The following is a 16180-nucleotide window of genomic DNA, read 5'->3' as shown; positions in this document are numbered from 1 at the left end:
AAGTTGGAGGCTGGACACTACTCTAAGAGCCTGTGTGTTTGTTTCTCTGTGCATATAGCTTCAAGGACATTGCATGCAGTGCAGTATAGATGTTTTCCTAATTACATAAGTATCATATAAAGGGAGTTTACTTATAAGGTTTAGCCCCTCCTCTCACTTTCAGTTTTAAGAATAGTCTGGCAGACAGACTGACTCGGTAGGCCAGTAATACACTCTGCACCTGTCATCAGATGCCTCACATGCAAATAGCTGACAGGAATATTAATAATATAATCATGTTGGGAAATTTAGGCAGCAGACTTTTTCATCTGTACTCAAATAGTGTGTTGCAATGTTTAGGTAGGTGATGACGGTAACTTCAAAATGACTGCTGTGAGCCAAGGTTTCCCATGATGGCTAAAGTTATACCAGCCACTTTAGTACCAGGCTGATTTCTGTTTGCCTTCGGGACTGCCTTAATTCTTAAAACAACACGGTTCTGGAAACAAATCTCCCATTCCACCACATCGCAAAGGTGCTCAATTAGATTGAGATCTGGCAATTTAAGTGAATGGTGCACTATCCCAGTGGAAGCAGCCATCTGGAGATGGGGACACTGGGCGTAAAGGGACTAATGTGGTCAGAGCAACGCTGACCAGTGCATTTAAACAATTCTCAATTGATTCCATAAGACCAAAGGTTTGCCAAGAAAACATCCCCCAGCGCTTTGAATGCCTGAACCATTAATAAAACCACAGGATGGGACCTCGAGGTTAGTCAAACCTCGGATACAGGAGGAACAATGCGGTTTTTGTCCTGGTCGTGGAACACTGTATTAGCTCTTTATCCTCTCGAGGATACTTGACGGCGCATGGGAGTTTGCCCAACCAGTCTACATGTGTTTTGTGGACTTGGAGAAGGCATTCGACCGTGTCCCTCGGGGAGTCCTGTGGGGAGCACTACGGGAGTATGGGGTATCTGGCCCATTGCTACGGGCCATCGACAGATGGATTGGTGCAGCGGCAGCAGTGATACATTTAATAAAGAAACAATATTGAACAATAAGTAGAATATATTAAAGTAGTGACTGTAAATTGCTGCCATGTTATTAGTCAATTAGATATTTGTGTTAATGAGCAGTTGAACAAGTGTACCCAACAAAGCCAGTGAGTCTACACTTCTTATGTCTGATTTTATTGCTGTGACTGCTCGTGTGGGTGTGCCTGAAAACGTGCAGTGTCTTTTCATTTATGGTGGAGAAATGTTAGAAATGAGCAACGACAGAACCTACAATAAAGGGAGATGAAACAGTTACATTTTTATCATAAAAAAGTAAAAACTCATTGTCATTACATAAGCCTTCAATGAACAGCAGTGGACTATTGTATACACACATAACCCTTGAGAAGTTGTGCTTGTCATTGGCCAATTCCAATAAAGTCCTTTGAAGGAAACTCATCAGCTGGAAGCAACACATTTCCCACATATTTGTATTTTCACACGTGTCACTCATAGCTGCAAACAGCAAAGCTGCTCCAATATTTTCAGCTCCGGTTCTGTCCCAAGGCAATATCCTGAGCAGATGAGCCTTCAAGGGGGATAATCATAGGCACTGCATGTGCACGTTAGTGTGTTTGCATACTTAGGTTACTAAGATTGCGAGGACAATTGTGTTTGCGCTTCCAGTCTTTCTCCATTCTGTGTAAAAAAACAAGGTCTCATAAGCTAACTGATGACGTTTTAAAGTACAAGATTTAAGATTAGAGCAAGGGTAAGGCTGAGGTCAAGGTGAGGGTAAGTCTCCAGAAATCGATCATAATGTCCTCTAAAGTGATGGAAATTATGTTACGCGTGTGCGTTTATTTGACACAGCGAGAAGTGGAAGCTCTGGCAAAGGGACACATATCCCATCTGCTGCCATGCAGCTTGTAAGTGTGACATAAATCAAAAGCACACCAGAGGAATAAAAATATACGTGTACCAAGACATTTGCATGCCCTCTTTGTTTCTCATCGCTTTCTTTCTTCTTACCGAAACCTCTCATCGTTCCAAATGAGCATCCAGGTAAATGAATGTCATCTTTGCAAGTCAAAGCTGACTGCAGCTGGAGGTGGAAACTAATGGCTGGCTCGGGAAGATGATTAAAGCGCAGAACACACATTAGGAGAGATATTAAAGCCCGAAATGCCATATGGAAGAATGGCTCACGGACCACCAAGGACAAAATTATATTGCCTGGCAATTACACACATCAGAGAGTACATATAACCTTTTTTTTAAAGAGTGGGCATCAAATGTGAGATTGATGGAATGAGTCATAGTACGTGGCTATAAAATTAATTAACGCTACAAGGGAGTGAACAACAAACCTTTTGATGTGACGAGAAGGACGTGGACAAACGCATTTGCATCCCACGCTTTCGAATGCTGTCAAATACATCCCAGGTGATACACATGAGGTGTCCTTTCAGCGCTGATGCCTTGATGTACCAACTGAGGCAATATCAGCCAATCCTCTTTAAAAGAGAACAAAGTCCACATTCAGAGGTCGGACATGTGTCCCACATCTGGGAGCTCTGTGTTCTCCACTTTGTTTTGTTCTGGTTTGGTTTATGGAACAGAAACTCCTTGACTGGGTTTATAAGAAGATTCACTACATTAAGCCTGTTGTGAAGAAATATGCTAACAGCCACCGAGTGCAGATGATGCTGAGAAATATCTTAAAAGGGTGTGTGACAAGTTTAGTCCACTCAGACCCAAGCAGACCCTAGTGGACTCATGAACATAGAATATTATAATCCCAAATTTAGGAATGAGGCCATCTCACTTATACCAACAAAAAAAAAAACCCAGTCTCATGGCACAAGTACCAAAGGACATGTTGTGCTTACCTGTAACATATAACTGCCGTATTTGACTCCCCAGGATGAGAATTCGCTGAGTGTGCATACACACAGAAATGAGGAGTAAAGTAGCAACCAGAGACTAAGAAATAATAAAATTCAGAAACTTGTAGTGAGTACAGGTGAAATTACTTTCACCAACATGCACAGAGTTCAGCTACTTTCAAGTTTGAGCAACTGAAGTGACAACAAAGCAAAATACATTGTTGACTAACATATTGCACAGAGGGTTACAAAGACAGACAGAGGGTTGAGTGTTAAGGCCAGCTGCTGCAAAGCCATGGGAGACAAGCAGGTCAGCAAATGTAGGCCAATATACTTAGAGGAAAGTTGTTTCTATTAGAATGATACTTACATACAGACAAAATAAAGTAAATGAAGGACTCCTCATCTATTCACAACTTACTACAAAAACGTTTTTTTCTCTATGCCAGCTGGATCTTCAGTTGTTATGGTAACAGATCAGCGTAATCACATCCTCAGGGTGAGATTCATACAGCCCATTATTGGTGACTAGACAGGAGATTTCCACTAGGGAGATCGTTAATAGCTGTCAACTTCACCATGTTCCTGCCACCTTCCCTATTCATCTTACCTCCCGTCCATCCACTCATTCATTCATCCATCCATTTTCTACCATTTAACTATTTCAGGGTCACTGGAGGGGTCACTCTGAACAGGTTGCCAATCTGTTGCAGTGCCAACATAAAAAGACAGACAATTTAGAATCACCAGTAAACCTAAAAATAACACAGAAAGGCCCTAGGCTGGATGGTGAGACAGTGCAAACCATCACACGACCCTCTTTGTCTTAACTTATTGTTTAATCAAATCTGTTTCTGTGTTTCTTCTCAGGGTTTCACTCCTGCTTGAGCTTATGTCTTTCTCTCAGTTGCTGGACACACCAGGGGTCAAGGGTGAAGGTGTCATGTGATTGGATGTTTAATACACACTGGCATGCTGCCTAAGCTGCTCAGGACGAAAGCATGACGTCCCGCGATCTGCCACCCACAATAATGCTGTACCCACACACGCACACACACACACACACAAACACACAAGCTTTGCTTAGATGTGAGCTGCACGTGAGGATTTCGTCTGTAGCCAGCTTAAAGGTACTTGAATTGCAGCCAAGAAGCACACACAAAATGTAAGTGTAAATACAGTTGCATTTGTGGGTGCATAAGAAGAACATTTTGTCTTTTTGTACCTGTTAGCAGCTAATCACAACTCCTTTAAGCAAATTTGAAAAGTCAAATTTTTCAGGTGTGGAGCCCAGCCTTTCTTCCACGCAGCTACTTTTATGTTCTGCTTCTCTCTGTTGCTCTGCTTTTGACTGTGAGCTAATGCAATACAGGGAAACAGGTTTATGGCTTTCCTGCCATTCAAGCGCAGAGGGAGTTTTTCCACAACAAACGATAAAAGCACTGATTAATATTCATATTCTCTCAAGGCGGAGAGGCACAAACGGTGGAGGAAAGGAATCTGACGTATCCAAAAATAGTTCAAATGCAACTTCTTTCTTGTTCTCTGTCTTAGACAAGCCCAGGCATTTCCTTCCATTTCAAGTAGTGAACCCTTATGTAATTCTCCTGAAATAAGGTCAGATGCCTAAGTCTTACAATATGCATTATGCATAAAGCCACACTATTGTGCAACGTGACAGTCTGAAGATCATGTCTGTCATGAAACAAGAAACTGATTATAAAATGGATTGAAACGTGTACACAATTCAAGAAGTGGTAAGTGGGGAAATGATTACTCTCTGAGGAAACGATCTTACACGCTATTTCTCACTGACTTGTCGGCTGACACAAGGGTCAAACAACAGAGAGTGACCTGTTATGTAATGGCCACCATTAGTCAGATGCTAAAAATGTAATAAATAGGCACAGGTGCAAGATGGATTATTTCAAAGCACAAAAAACCAGAGACAACAAATTAAAAAAATTACATGTGTCTGCTTCTAAGAGAAGGTTTTTAAAGGTTGCATCAAAGTTCTGATCTATGTGTCCATGAGTATCAAGTCACATGGCCAAATGCGCAAGACACAGATGGTTCTGCCTATCATTATACAGGGACAAAAATGAAAAGTAAAGTAGGAAGCTGGCAAAGTGTAATCCAGAGCACTGGACTGAGAGAATGGAAAATAAATCACAAATTCATCTATTTATTTGTTCTCCTCTGATCCCTGATTTACCATGTGTGTCTCATTGCTTTGGGAAAGTGATCTGACATTTGTTTGGCACTATATTTGGCAGAAAATGCCCTGACTATGCTACAAAAACTTCTGGGGGAACAGCTGGAGGAACACAACTGAAAGAAAAAGAGTAAGGCTAGAGAATTGATTTAATATTAATAATATAACTAAATGTTTCACCTGCTGCCTCATTACAAGTTCCGTGTGGTACTCAATATTATCATTGAGTCACCATGTAAATGACTATTACTATAAACATCAAAGGACTAATTTTCTCTTTTTTTTCCACGCGTAAAGACAAGGAGAAGTCTAGAACTCCCTCCAGTGTCTGCAGCGCTTTATAGCACTCAGCAAAGACGTGGATCCTTTGGCCCGTCTGGTACCCCTGTGGTAGCAACAGGGGTTGTGGAGCCACTGAGGCCATAAGCAGATAGGAAAGGAAAGGCCTGGTATATACACAAACTAAAACAGACTGAAAGAAAAGCTCAGAAAATAAGCACATGAATTATTTGGGAAAAATAAGCATATCTATTATTATACCTCTTCAACTGCTCCTTAATACAACTGGGATTACTGGGATTTTTCCCACCAACTATCTCGAGGATTTCCAGAGAATGGTCTAAAAAAGAGAAAACATCCATTAAGCAGTAGATTTCTGGGAGAACATGCCTTGTTGATGTCAAAGGAGAGTGGCCAGACTGCTTCACGCTGATAGGAAGGCAACAGTAACTCACACTCTTTATAACCAAGAGCATCTTTGAATGCACACTCTTGAAGCAGATGGGCTATAGCAGCAGAAGACCACACCAGGTGTCACTTTTGTATGTTAAGAACAAGAAAGTGGGGCTATAATTCACGTGGTTCAATGAAATTGGACAACAGGTGATTGGAAAAATCTTGCCCGGTCTGATGAGTCTTAAATTCAGCTGCAACTTGGATGGTTTTTCAGAATTTGATGCAAATGCCATGAAAACATGGACCCGTCCTGCCTTGTATCAACAGTTCAGGCTTGTGGTGATGTGATTATATGGGGGACGTTTTCTTGCTACACTCTAAGCCCCTTAGTACTAACTGAGTATCTCTGAAACATCACAGCCTACCCGAGAATTGTTGCTGGCCATGTCCATCCCTTTATGGCTACAGTGTAAATATCTTCTGATGGCTGCTTCCAGCAGGATAACACACAATGTCACAAAGCTCAAACAATCTCTGGTTTCTTGAACATGACAATGAGTTCATTGTACTCAAATGGCCTCAACAGCCATCAGATCTCAGTCCAACAGAGCACCTTTGGAATGTGGTAGAACGGAAGATTTACATCATGGAAGTGCAGCCTACAAATCTGGAGCAACTGTGTGATGCTATCATGTCAACATGGACCAAAACATCTGAGGAATGTCTCCATCACTTTGTTGCTGAATCTATGATAGTTTTGAAGGCAAGAGGGTTTCCAGCCTGGTGCTCTTAAAGTGTACCTAATAAAATGCCATGTGAGTGTACATTTTACAGCAGCCATTGTTGGGTTTAGTAACGTAACAGTAACTTCAGTACTGCTTTATTACTTCTTAAGAGGTGTTTGTAGATTTTAGTTTGTGTCTTTGTCCTGTCTTCCTCCTCTCACCCCAACTGATCATGGCAGATGGCCGCCCCTCCCCAAGCCTGGTTCTGCTGGAGTTTTCTTCCTGTTAAATGAGAGTTTTTTCTTCCCACTTTTGCCAAAGTGCTTACTCATAAGGAGTCATATGATTGTTTTCTCTGCTTTCTTTGCATTATTATTGGATCTTTATCTTACAATATAAATCGCCTTGAGGCAACTGTTATTGTGATTTGGCGCCATATAAATAAAATTGAATTGAAGTGAATTGAAATGGAGGTGATTGTTGGGACTGGAACGTCTTTTCATATTCATGAAAACAAAACAATCATTCTTGGTGTGCGCCAATAATCACATACAGCATTGGATGTATGCCAGGGAAGACACTAGTAGTCATTTTTATGCTGTTACAAAAACACCTATACACTGAGATGTTGATATGTTGACAAATATAAAGCATGATTTGCAGAGATTTATTATCTGTGATCACTTAGCTTCATGCAAGCACCACTGGCTTCATTGTTCCAGCTCTGAGCTAAACCAGGTGGTTCCTGTAGGCCTATAGCATTACCACTTTAAAGTTAGCTTTTGGGGTACCAGTGGTATCCAAAGACAGTTGTCATCCTTGCTAACAGCGTCTCGGCACCTCAAACCTACTAGTCAAACTAGTACATAAAGACAGATTCAGACATCACACATCATATTTGTACCACTCAAAGATATATGACGCGAGACGGTTTGTCTTTCATGTTTGCCTTTGTGTAGTAGTAGTCTTAAGTACCAGCATCCCAAAATCCCCCATGTCCTTCCGTCTCTATAAGCAGATTTCTTTTCTCTGCTCTGCATCTAATCATATGTAAGGTAGGTCATTCACATTCACAAGAGACTGGCTCCTCTTGTTTCCACTCCTGATAGCATCTGGTCTCTGCAGCCTTTCTGCTGGGCCACACGAGGACAATGGTCCTTGTCCCAAAATAGAACAATGAGAAATCCCTAAAAATAACCATGTGTGATGTTGGTTTGGGATTAGCATATTTTGTCCCAAAACATCCCTCTCTCCCAGCCCCCCTCCTCCAGGCTTTCTCTATTTTTTTGGCCACTCCCTGTCCTCTTTCTCCCTCAGTGCTGTCAGCTTTTTCTCTGCCTCTCTGTTATTCACATTTCAGGGCGATGGCAACTAAACCTGATTTTCACTCTTGCATTTTCTTGCCTCTTCATTTGCAGGTGACACTGAAATAGGCAATTTTGAGCCTGCATTATCATGCACTGAGCAGGTACTATTTTTAGAAAGTTAAAGATGAGTGGGGAAAAGAATCCCCAGGAGTCAGCAGCAGCAGTTTTATGTTCTGGACAATTTACACCCTCCTAATGCTACAACGACCTTTCTACTCTCATCGCTCACGTATCCAAGTCTCCACCCCCCCTTTGCTCTGTGCTCTGCTTTCATCTCCTTCTCCTTTCTCGATCAAACGTCCACAGACCTTTCATTCACCACACATGCCACATGTCTTGAAAAATAAACGAGAGACAGAGAAAACTGCTGTGGCCAGATTGTGAGCTTGTAAAGTGAGTTTCACAAGCACTTGTTTGCCGTTTGTTCAAATATGATCCGGCCTCTGTGTAAGTGGAAAAATTCCTGCTTACCAACTCATCAGTTACCTCTAGCAACATCACATTAATGCACTGAGCTCAATCTGCATTTTATCTTGATAATTTATGGCTTTCTGTTTTCTTTGGCCTTCTCTGTATTCTTCCCCATCTGGCACATTTTAGTGTACATACAGACCAGCTGTGCTCCGAAGAGATGCTACTGAGAATGTGTGCGTGTTCATGAAGTACTAGCACATCCAAAGCATTGGGCACGAGCTCCACGACCATCTGGCTGCCTGCTTGTGGATTCATTCATAAGGTAAAATGACACACTGTGTGTATGTGTTTGTGTGTAGGAACATTTGGAAATCTATAATATATTCATACAGTGCTGTGCAAAAGTCTTGAGCCACCCTCATTTCTCTGTATTTTGCTTATAAGGAGCCAGACTTTAAAGCAAGTTTGAGCAATAGATCACCAGACTTCTTGATGGTCTTTAAGAATTTTGGACGGCTTCTTCACTCATTCTTGTCTGGTCCTTGTACCTGATCATTTTCAGAATGGTTTTTGAACCACTGTTGTGTCTGCACAAAACACACTCACAGCAAAGAACTAGTTTTAAATCGTATCTTTAGGCACTCTGTTACTATTTTTGTTCACGTTTCTTTAGTTGATGTATGAAATGTGCCAAAGATAACACAGTTTGATAGGCATAAAGGGGTATTTGTGCACTAATCAGGTGATTCACAAAGAGCTGTAGGGTGAAAATCTGTCAGACTGGTGTTCAGTCTGAGGAAACTGGACAAGTGGAGGATAAAAGAAGAAGTGGCAGACCTAAAAACTATCTCCAGCAAATGAACGGTATCTGAAAATCATAACCTCAAGAAACAGGAAGAAATCTTGACACAGAACCTGAGAGATGCATCTGGCCCTTCAGTTGATCCATCTGCTGTTCACTGAAGACCAGAAATGGTCTCAGTGGCTGTCAAGGAGCTATTTTTAGGGAGTGGAAACAGGCAGGGAACGCTGAGATATGCCAAATTCCAAAAGAAGTGGACTGAAAAATCACAGTCAGTATGTGAAGAGGAGGAAGTTTAACAGTAAGTGTCTACAGCCATCTGTAAAACACGGTGGAGGCTCTGTCATGGTTTCAGCCAGTGGTGTTGGGGATCTTGTCACAGTTGATGAAATTATGAATACAGAAAAAAAAAACCATCAGATTTTAAACCGCTATGCAATATCATCTGGAGAGTGTCTGACTGGCAATGTGTTAACACACTGCCAGCCTGGTAAAAACACACTCGAGTAGAAAAACACTCAGTGTGTCATAGATTGGCCTCCCCAGAGCCCAGACATTAACATCATTGAACCAGCATGCGATCATCTTGGCAGAGAACAGAACAAAAGGCAGCCAACATCTAAAGAAGAGCTTTGACCGTCCTTCATAAAGCCTGTATGTACCCGTACCTGTATGTATAGTTTAATGATATTATTAACAAAATACAAAAAAATGAGGGGCAGCTCAAGACTCACAACTGTAATATAATCAGCCCCAGGTATATTAGAAACAAAGGTCCTGTTAAACTTACCTTATTTCTCACTACACTCTTATTCGTATTTTGAACTATGTGTATTTAATGAACAGTAAATATAGATGAAAGACAACTATCAGTCCGATTTAACGTTATATTATTTAAATGTACTTAGGCAAGCTTACAATGGCTCATGGCTTGCTTTTCTCTTTTTTTTAAGTACTCTGCTGCCACCCAGTGGACAAACACAATGACTGCTGAAAAGAAAAATCAGTAGTGTAATTTTCTTCGTATCCACCACACAACAACGGCCCATTATGCAACTAAAAAATGTACTATTAGTTCTGATTACATTTAATTTTGGTGTCCTGGTCCAAGATTTAATCTAAACAGCCTCTTAAAATAAGCAACATGTTAGGCTCACTGATCCATTTTTTTATACTTTAAATTGAAAGGCTACATTTTCAAACTGCTTTGACTTATTTCAGTATGTTAGAATATAAAGACATTGGCAGCTGATAACTGTTCAAATTGTTGACTTGAATGTTTCTAAATGATTGCAAACACCAACACAGGATAAGAAAAACTGAAATTATTTGTTTATTTGTTCACAAATAACCAAAATCTTGTGATGTGATTGCGAGACATAGAAATGATGCAAGGACGGCCTCTACTCTGTTTCTATTTCATATCACATATGTGTGTATTTTTTTAATAGCTATAGATTTGATCAAATTATAATGAATATGGACATTGGTTGTGCAACATATCTAATGTATAACGTAATTTCATTTATTTATTTTTTTCAATTAGTCATCTTAAAGTGAAAGTAAATCACCGCTCTGAATACTTGGAAGATCTTCAGTGATATTGTGTCACTGAGGGCACTCTGCCCCTCCCCCCTTTGTACCTGCGGCTGTCTGGCTGATTATTATGGTCTGTCTGGCCGGCTGCCTGGCTGGTGGTCTCTAAGTGAACTTGATACTGAAATCAGCAGCCAGCTGTGATGTGTAGTACATCAAGGAGGCTGTGCGGAGCTCTGTCTGGAGCTCAGCCAGTCACTTAACACTTGTCAACAGTTCTAATGAAAGTGGCCTTTTCCTTGGTGGCCTCTTTTTCATTAGCAGGGTCAGAGGTCGCCGCCCAAGGCTGGTTGTCGGTCGGTGGGAAGGAGGTTGAGGATGAGGGCTGAGGAAGAGGGCTGAGGAAGGGATTTAGAGAAGGGGATATAAGGCCAGAGGGGAAAGGAGGGAGGGGAGAACATTCAAAGGCTAGCTGGCGCTATGATCAGCTGATCCAGCTCACAAAGCATTTATAAACCCTGCCTCGATTCTCAAATTACAAAAACCTGCAAGGCTGATTTTCTTTTCGTCATTGTCACCATCCACAACCAAGATCTTACCGTGAAAACATTAAAGCGTTTTCAGAATAACTGCATGTGCTGAAGGTCTGCACTGACTTGCTTGCTTCATGAGTTACCTTCCCCTGCTCCTGCTTAACTTATTACACCCTTTTACACCCCTTCCACTCCTCTCTCTGTTCTCTATTATGTCCCCTAAACACAGATGTGGCCAACTGAGGGAGCGAAAGAGAGAGAATCAGCCAACATCCCTCTCCTCCTCCCCCTCCTCCTCTTCCCCTTCACCGCGGCCTCTTGCACATGAAAGGGACCGTGCAAGGCCAATGGATGGCCGGTGGGGTGTGTGCTATGCGAGGGCCCCAGACCCAGACACAACACAACACACAGCTCCACAGGCCACCACAGCTGTGCTGGAATGTGACCTGTTTCGAATTTTAATGCCAGACTCGGCCCTGCGTGTGTGTCTCTGTGTGTGTGTAGAAGGAGGAGGACATGGATGGAGGGACATCAACTACAGAACAACATGCACTGCCCGCCTTAACGCTTTGACAAATTGTGGCAGTGTCTGGTATTTCTCCTTCAGCAGAGGAAACAGCATTTAAAAAAATCAAGAAGGAAGGAACATTTTTCAAGATTAGCTTTATTTATTTGCTATCATGTTTTATACATGTTTTAATGAACATTAATGTAGGATATCATAGACAAAATAAAAAACATATCTGGTCCCTATGCAATTAGATCAACAGAGCTAGATCAGTAAAAATAAATATGAAGTACACAAGTCCACGTACAAACACATGGAAACTCAAAAAAAAATCGAAAAATAAAAACAATTGTCCAGAAAATGGAACCGAAGAGCTTATTTGATTCTGGTTGATAAACTGAGGCATTATAGTGGGCTTAAGTGCTGAGGACAGATGTTACAAAATATCAACTGTGAGATACCCATCAAAAAATTAAAGCAACTATACTAATCTTATTAGGATATGCTGATATACGAGTGGCATTAGTGTATATTTGGGTAACATTTGGAAAGGAAAAGGATTAAATACTTTAAACAGGGTAAATGCTTCTGACTATTAATATGCCACTTGCTTAATCCAGACAGTGTACCCCACAACTGAATAAAAAGAAATAACACAGTGAACAGTACGGATGATGTAAAATGTTTTTCTGAGACCTTCTGAGCTGTGTGGAAAATGAGAGAGGAAAGAAAACAACCTGCAGATACGTTTCTAGTTTTGCGTTTGTTGGCAGTCAGTCTGACTGTTGAGGTCACTGGATTTATCTGAAAATGACAACCTGTAATGAGCTTTCAGTTGCTATCAGAGTCTACTGGACGGTGGAGAAATCTTTAATGAAATCGCAGGTTTTCTTGCTGATAATCTCACGCAGCTTCCTGATTCTGCGATTGCTCGAGGAGCCTACAAAGCTGTCGGGCTGCAGGATGGCCATGCCGTTGTGGACGTCCCCCATGATAATGAGCTGCCCGTCGGCTACAGTGATGTTGGGGCAGGGGCAGTTCCAGTCCATGTTTAGAAGAGTCACCTCGAGTGGTTCTTTGCCAAAGAATCTAAGACCCATCTTCTCATCCTTCAAGATCTCCTCCACCGTCACCAAAGCGTGGCCCGACTCTTGTTCCTCTGTCAGCTCGGTCACCCGGCCGAGGATCACGAAGTCGCTCTTGCAGAAGCTGGCCACCATCTTGCCTCGGGGTTTGCACACCTTGCAGTTGTTGTTCTTCGGAAAGGGGCACATCTCTTCACAGGCCTCTTTAGATTGAAAGTTGTTCTCGTTGCCACCGCAGCCTCCGTACACAAACGACTGGCACTTTTTGAGAGTGCTGCTATAAGCCCAGCGGGGCTCGTAGGCTTTGCAGGGGCCTTGAAGGCTTGGAAGGCTACAGGGAGCTGCCAACTCTCCTCCGCATGACAGCATGCAGGCTTCGTAGGTGTCAAAGTGGTTTCTGTTTTTGTTGCACTGACTGTAGGTAAAGGTGAAGCAGTTGTTCCTCTTTGGTTCATAATACCAGCTTATGCTCTCTTCCCCACAGTCATCCGTGTCTGGACTCTTAAGGCACTCGGCAGCTGGAAAAGGCAGGTTGGTGCTGTTCCCCTCTGGATTTTTACTTTTCGTTTCTTTCTTGATCACTACCAGAGGATAGTGTGATGACACACTTCCTCCAACATTTCTGGCTGTGCACGTATAGATTCCAGCATCCTGAAGTTGCGCGTTGTATATAACTAGCTGACCGATGTTAGTGACCACGACGTTCCCTCGGACGTGATTGGGTCTCATTACGATATTCTCTTTCCCTTTCAGTTGCTTCTCCCAGGTGATTTCCGGACGCGGCTTTCCAGACACTTCACACAGGAAGGTGGCTGTCTCACCCACAAAGACAGCCTGCTGGCTGGGTCCATTGTGTATGGCGGGAAGCTGGATGTCAGTCGGGAGGGTGGTCTGGAGGGCGGTGGTGGGATGTAATGTGGTCTCCACGGGGAGTGGGCTGGTGTTTGGCCAGGTCAGGTGGTACCTGTAGGTAATAAATCAGAGCCAGTTAATGTCTGAGGTTCTTCTTTCATTCCCATTGGGATGTTTTGTACACAAAACACATTAATATTGCTAAACTAAAGTTTAGAGGAGAGTCTCAATTTTTAAGACTGAAGAAGGACAACGTTACCTTGTTACCAAAAAGCAAACAGTAGAGATCTAAAATACTTAACATGTTACCTGCAGGTGACCTCAGAGATAGAGATACCCTTGGAACAGGCCTCAGCGTCCATGTAGCACTTGTTATAATACGTCATGCCATCAGATGCACACGTGAAGTGGGGTTCCCTCTCACAGCGGTCTCGGCACTTACAAACTGGCTGGCCATCCCAGATGTCACACTCGGACCCTTGCTGAGAGCACATGAACTTGTCGCAGGTGGCACCCTTTGGCATTCCAATGGGGCCCTTGTTCCCTTTGATGTCTATATAGCGTGCTGCCACACAGCTCTTGTTACCGCATACATTAGGGCAGCACTTCTCAAAAGTCTCACAGTCCTAAAGTTTGAAGAGAAAATAACACTTTTCTACCACATATCAGCAGTGAATGGAATCACGTGAACTGGACAAAACAGAGAAGACACTTTAAGGCAGGGATGTCAAAAGTGGAAAAAGAGGAAGTTTTCTGTCATTTAATTGTTTATCTGTTACTTAACTATATTGGTGTAGAATGAACGGCAGTGCAGGTGGAGTCTTTATCGCTAGAAAAAGCTGTAAAACGTATGACAATACAGCTAAAAGTTCAAAATCGTTGCACTTCACATTTTCCAAACCCTTCCAGAGGGCCAGATTGGAGTCTTTGCCAGCCCAAATGTAGTCCCCGAGCCTTATGTTTGACACCCCTGCTTTAAAGTTTAAAGAAGTCATATTTTGTGTTCACATTTTTCATTTGAGATACATTTTTGTCTTGAGGATTCTTTAAATACTGTTTACAACAGTATTGGCCAATGTGTGACGGGTGGAATAAAAACTTTGAAAGGAGTAAGTTTAGTTATAAATGCACTCCTGGTACATGACCTCGCCACAGAGGTTATTTTGGCTGTGTTCAGTTTCTATTACAGTGCAAAAGGAAGGTAATACTTTAATCTACGTAAAAACACAAATTATTCCCACTGATCAGTCTTAACTCCTCTTTTTGTTCAGCCTCGACCGTTTTAACTTCAGTATTCAGTAGCAATGAATGAATTTAAATTATTTTTCTTGAAATTCAGTTTTTTTTTCTCTTATTTTTAAATCCAGTTTGCCTAAATCTCGGCTGCACGCGAACATTTTACAAGCAGTAAGAGAACTCACCTGATCGGATTCGCACTCGCGCATGCAGGTGCTCATAGCATCCACCCACAGGTTAGGGTTCAGATCGTTCGGGCAAAGACCTGCGTGAGAGTACACCACTTTTGCCACAGACATGGGCATTGCTCTCACACGGCAGCTGTCTATGTAAAGGAGTAGAGTATAGCAATGTCCAAGAAGAAACCAGATCCATCGGTGAAACAGCATCCACCACATATCCGGCGCGTAATGGAAGCACTAAAATGCAGAAAATACAACCGGGTCTCGCCGACTTTAGGGCTTTTAAGATGTCTTTACACTAAGTCCAGTCGCGTGAAATTTAAAAAAGAAAAAGAGACGACGAATAAAATTGAAGGTAGAAAAAAAAAGGCGTTTGCGGGACCGGGACCGATCTTGAGAGCTGTCCGTTTTTTTTTTTCTTCCTACGTTGATAGAGGCAGAGGATGAGGGCTGTGGTGGTGCGAACCCCTTTAAGGTCTAGCTACATGAATTACAGTGACCCGTCTACTCGGACAGCATAAACCCAGCTGAGTTACAGTCATGAACAACTTAATTAAAAGTTCGCCAACAGTTTGCAGGCGTTGTTTCACAGAAGACTGGTGAGACACCTGTGCGTAAGGCGCTGCCTGCCTTAACCCTTAACTTGCAATGTCGGTGAAAAGTAGCGATGATTCCGAAATTATATCGGGAGTTTAACACCATTTAGTATCCATGAAAAGAGAAATGTAAACTATTAATAAATGTGACGTCGTGGTTTGGCACGAGCTCATTCATTCTCATTTGTCAGTGTTAAGATTTTATTCAGTATATGAAGAAAAAAACGCTACTATCCTGTAGCATATTAAGCTTTGAGTGGGCTTCTGTTCAGAGATAATGTTTTACACAGACTGCGTATCACTTCATCTTAGTGATAATGCGCAGTGATTACTGTAAAATCTCACCGGGTCGTCTGAAGAAAATGTGACTCTCCAGAAGATAGCGCCAAACTCAGTGCAGTTCCGTCGGGTCTTTGCCTTCTGCACAGAGAGACCACCAAATAGTGCCTGGTTCATTCAGTCTTCTTGGGGTGAAATGCAGATGTGGCTGCACTGTGTCGGCTATTATAACTGTTTTCGCACGGATTTGAACATTTTTATTTTGGATAATAGGTCTTTACCCATCTACTTTGTTTTACGTTTCAATG

The 16180-nt window shown here is 42.1% G+C and overlaps 1 protein-coding gene across 1 annotated transcript; it reads right to left on the bottom strand.

Annotated features, from left to right (window-relative positions):
- Nucleotides 1-12357: 12357 nt before the first annotated feature.
- wfikkn2a (info WAP, follistatin/kazal, immunoglobulin, kunitz and netrin domain containing 2a) lies at nt 12358-15514 on the bottom strand. Its single transcript, XM_085405174.1, has 3 exons — nt 15001-15514; nt 13889-14205; nt 12358-13691 (listed from the first exon to the last, which is right to left on the bottom strand). The coding sequence occupies exons 1-3, from the start codon at nt 15211-15213 to the stop codon at nt 12491-12493; spliced, it is 1731 nt and encodes a 576-aa protein (XP_085261300.1). The 5' UTR covers nt 15214-15514; the 3' UTR covers nt 12358-12490.
- Between the last annotated feature and the right edge of the window lie 666 nt (nt 15515-16180).

This window comes from Rhamphochromis longiceps, linkage group LG4 (assembly GCF_057381845.1).
Source record: "Rhamphochromis longiceps isolate RC_006_pf linkage group LG4, R_longiceps_female_GT1.1, whole genome shotgun sequence".
Taxonomy (NCBI): domain Eukaryota; kingdom Metazoa; phylum Chordata; class Actinopteri; order Cichliformes; family Cichlidae; genus Rhamphochromis; species Rhamphochromis longiceps.
The sequence above is the reverse complement of the archived record's forward strand: the minus strand, read 5'-3'. Positions and strand labels throughout refer to the sequence as shown.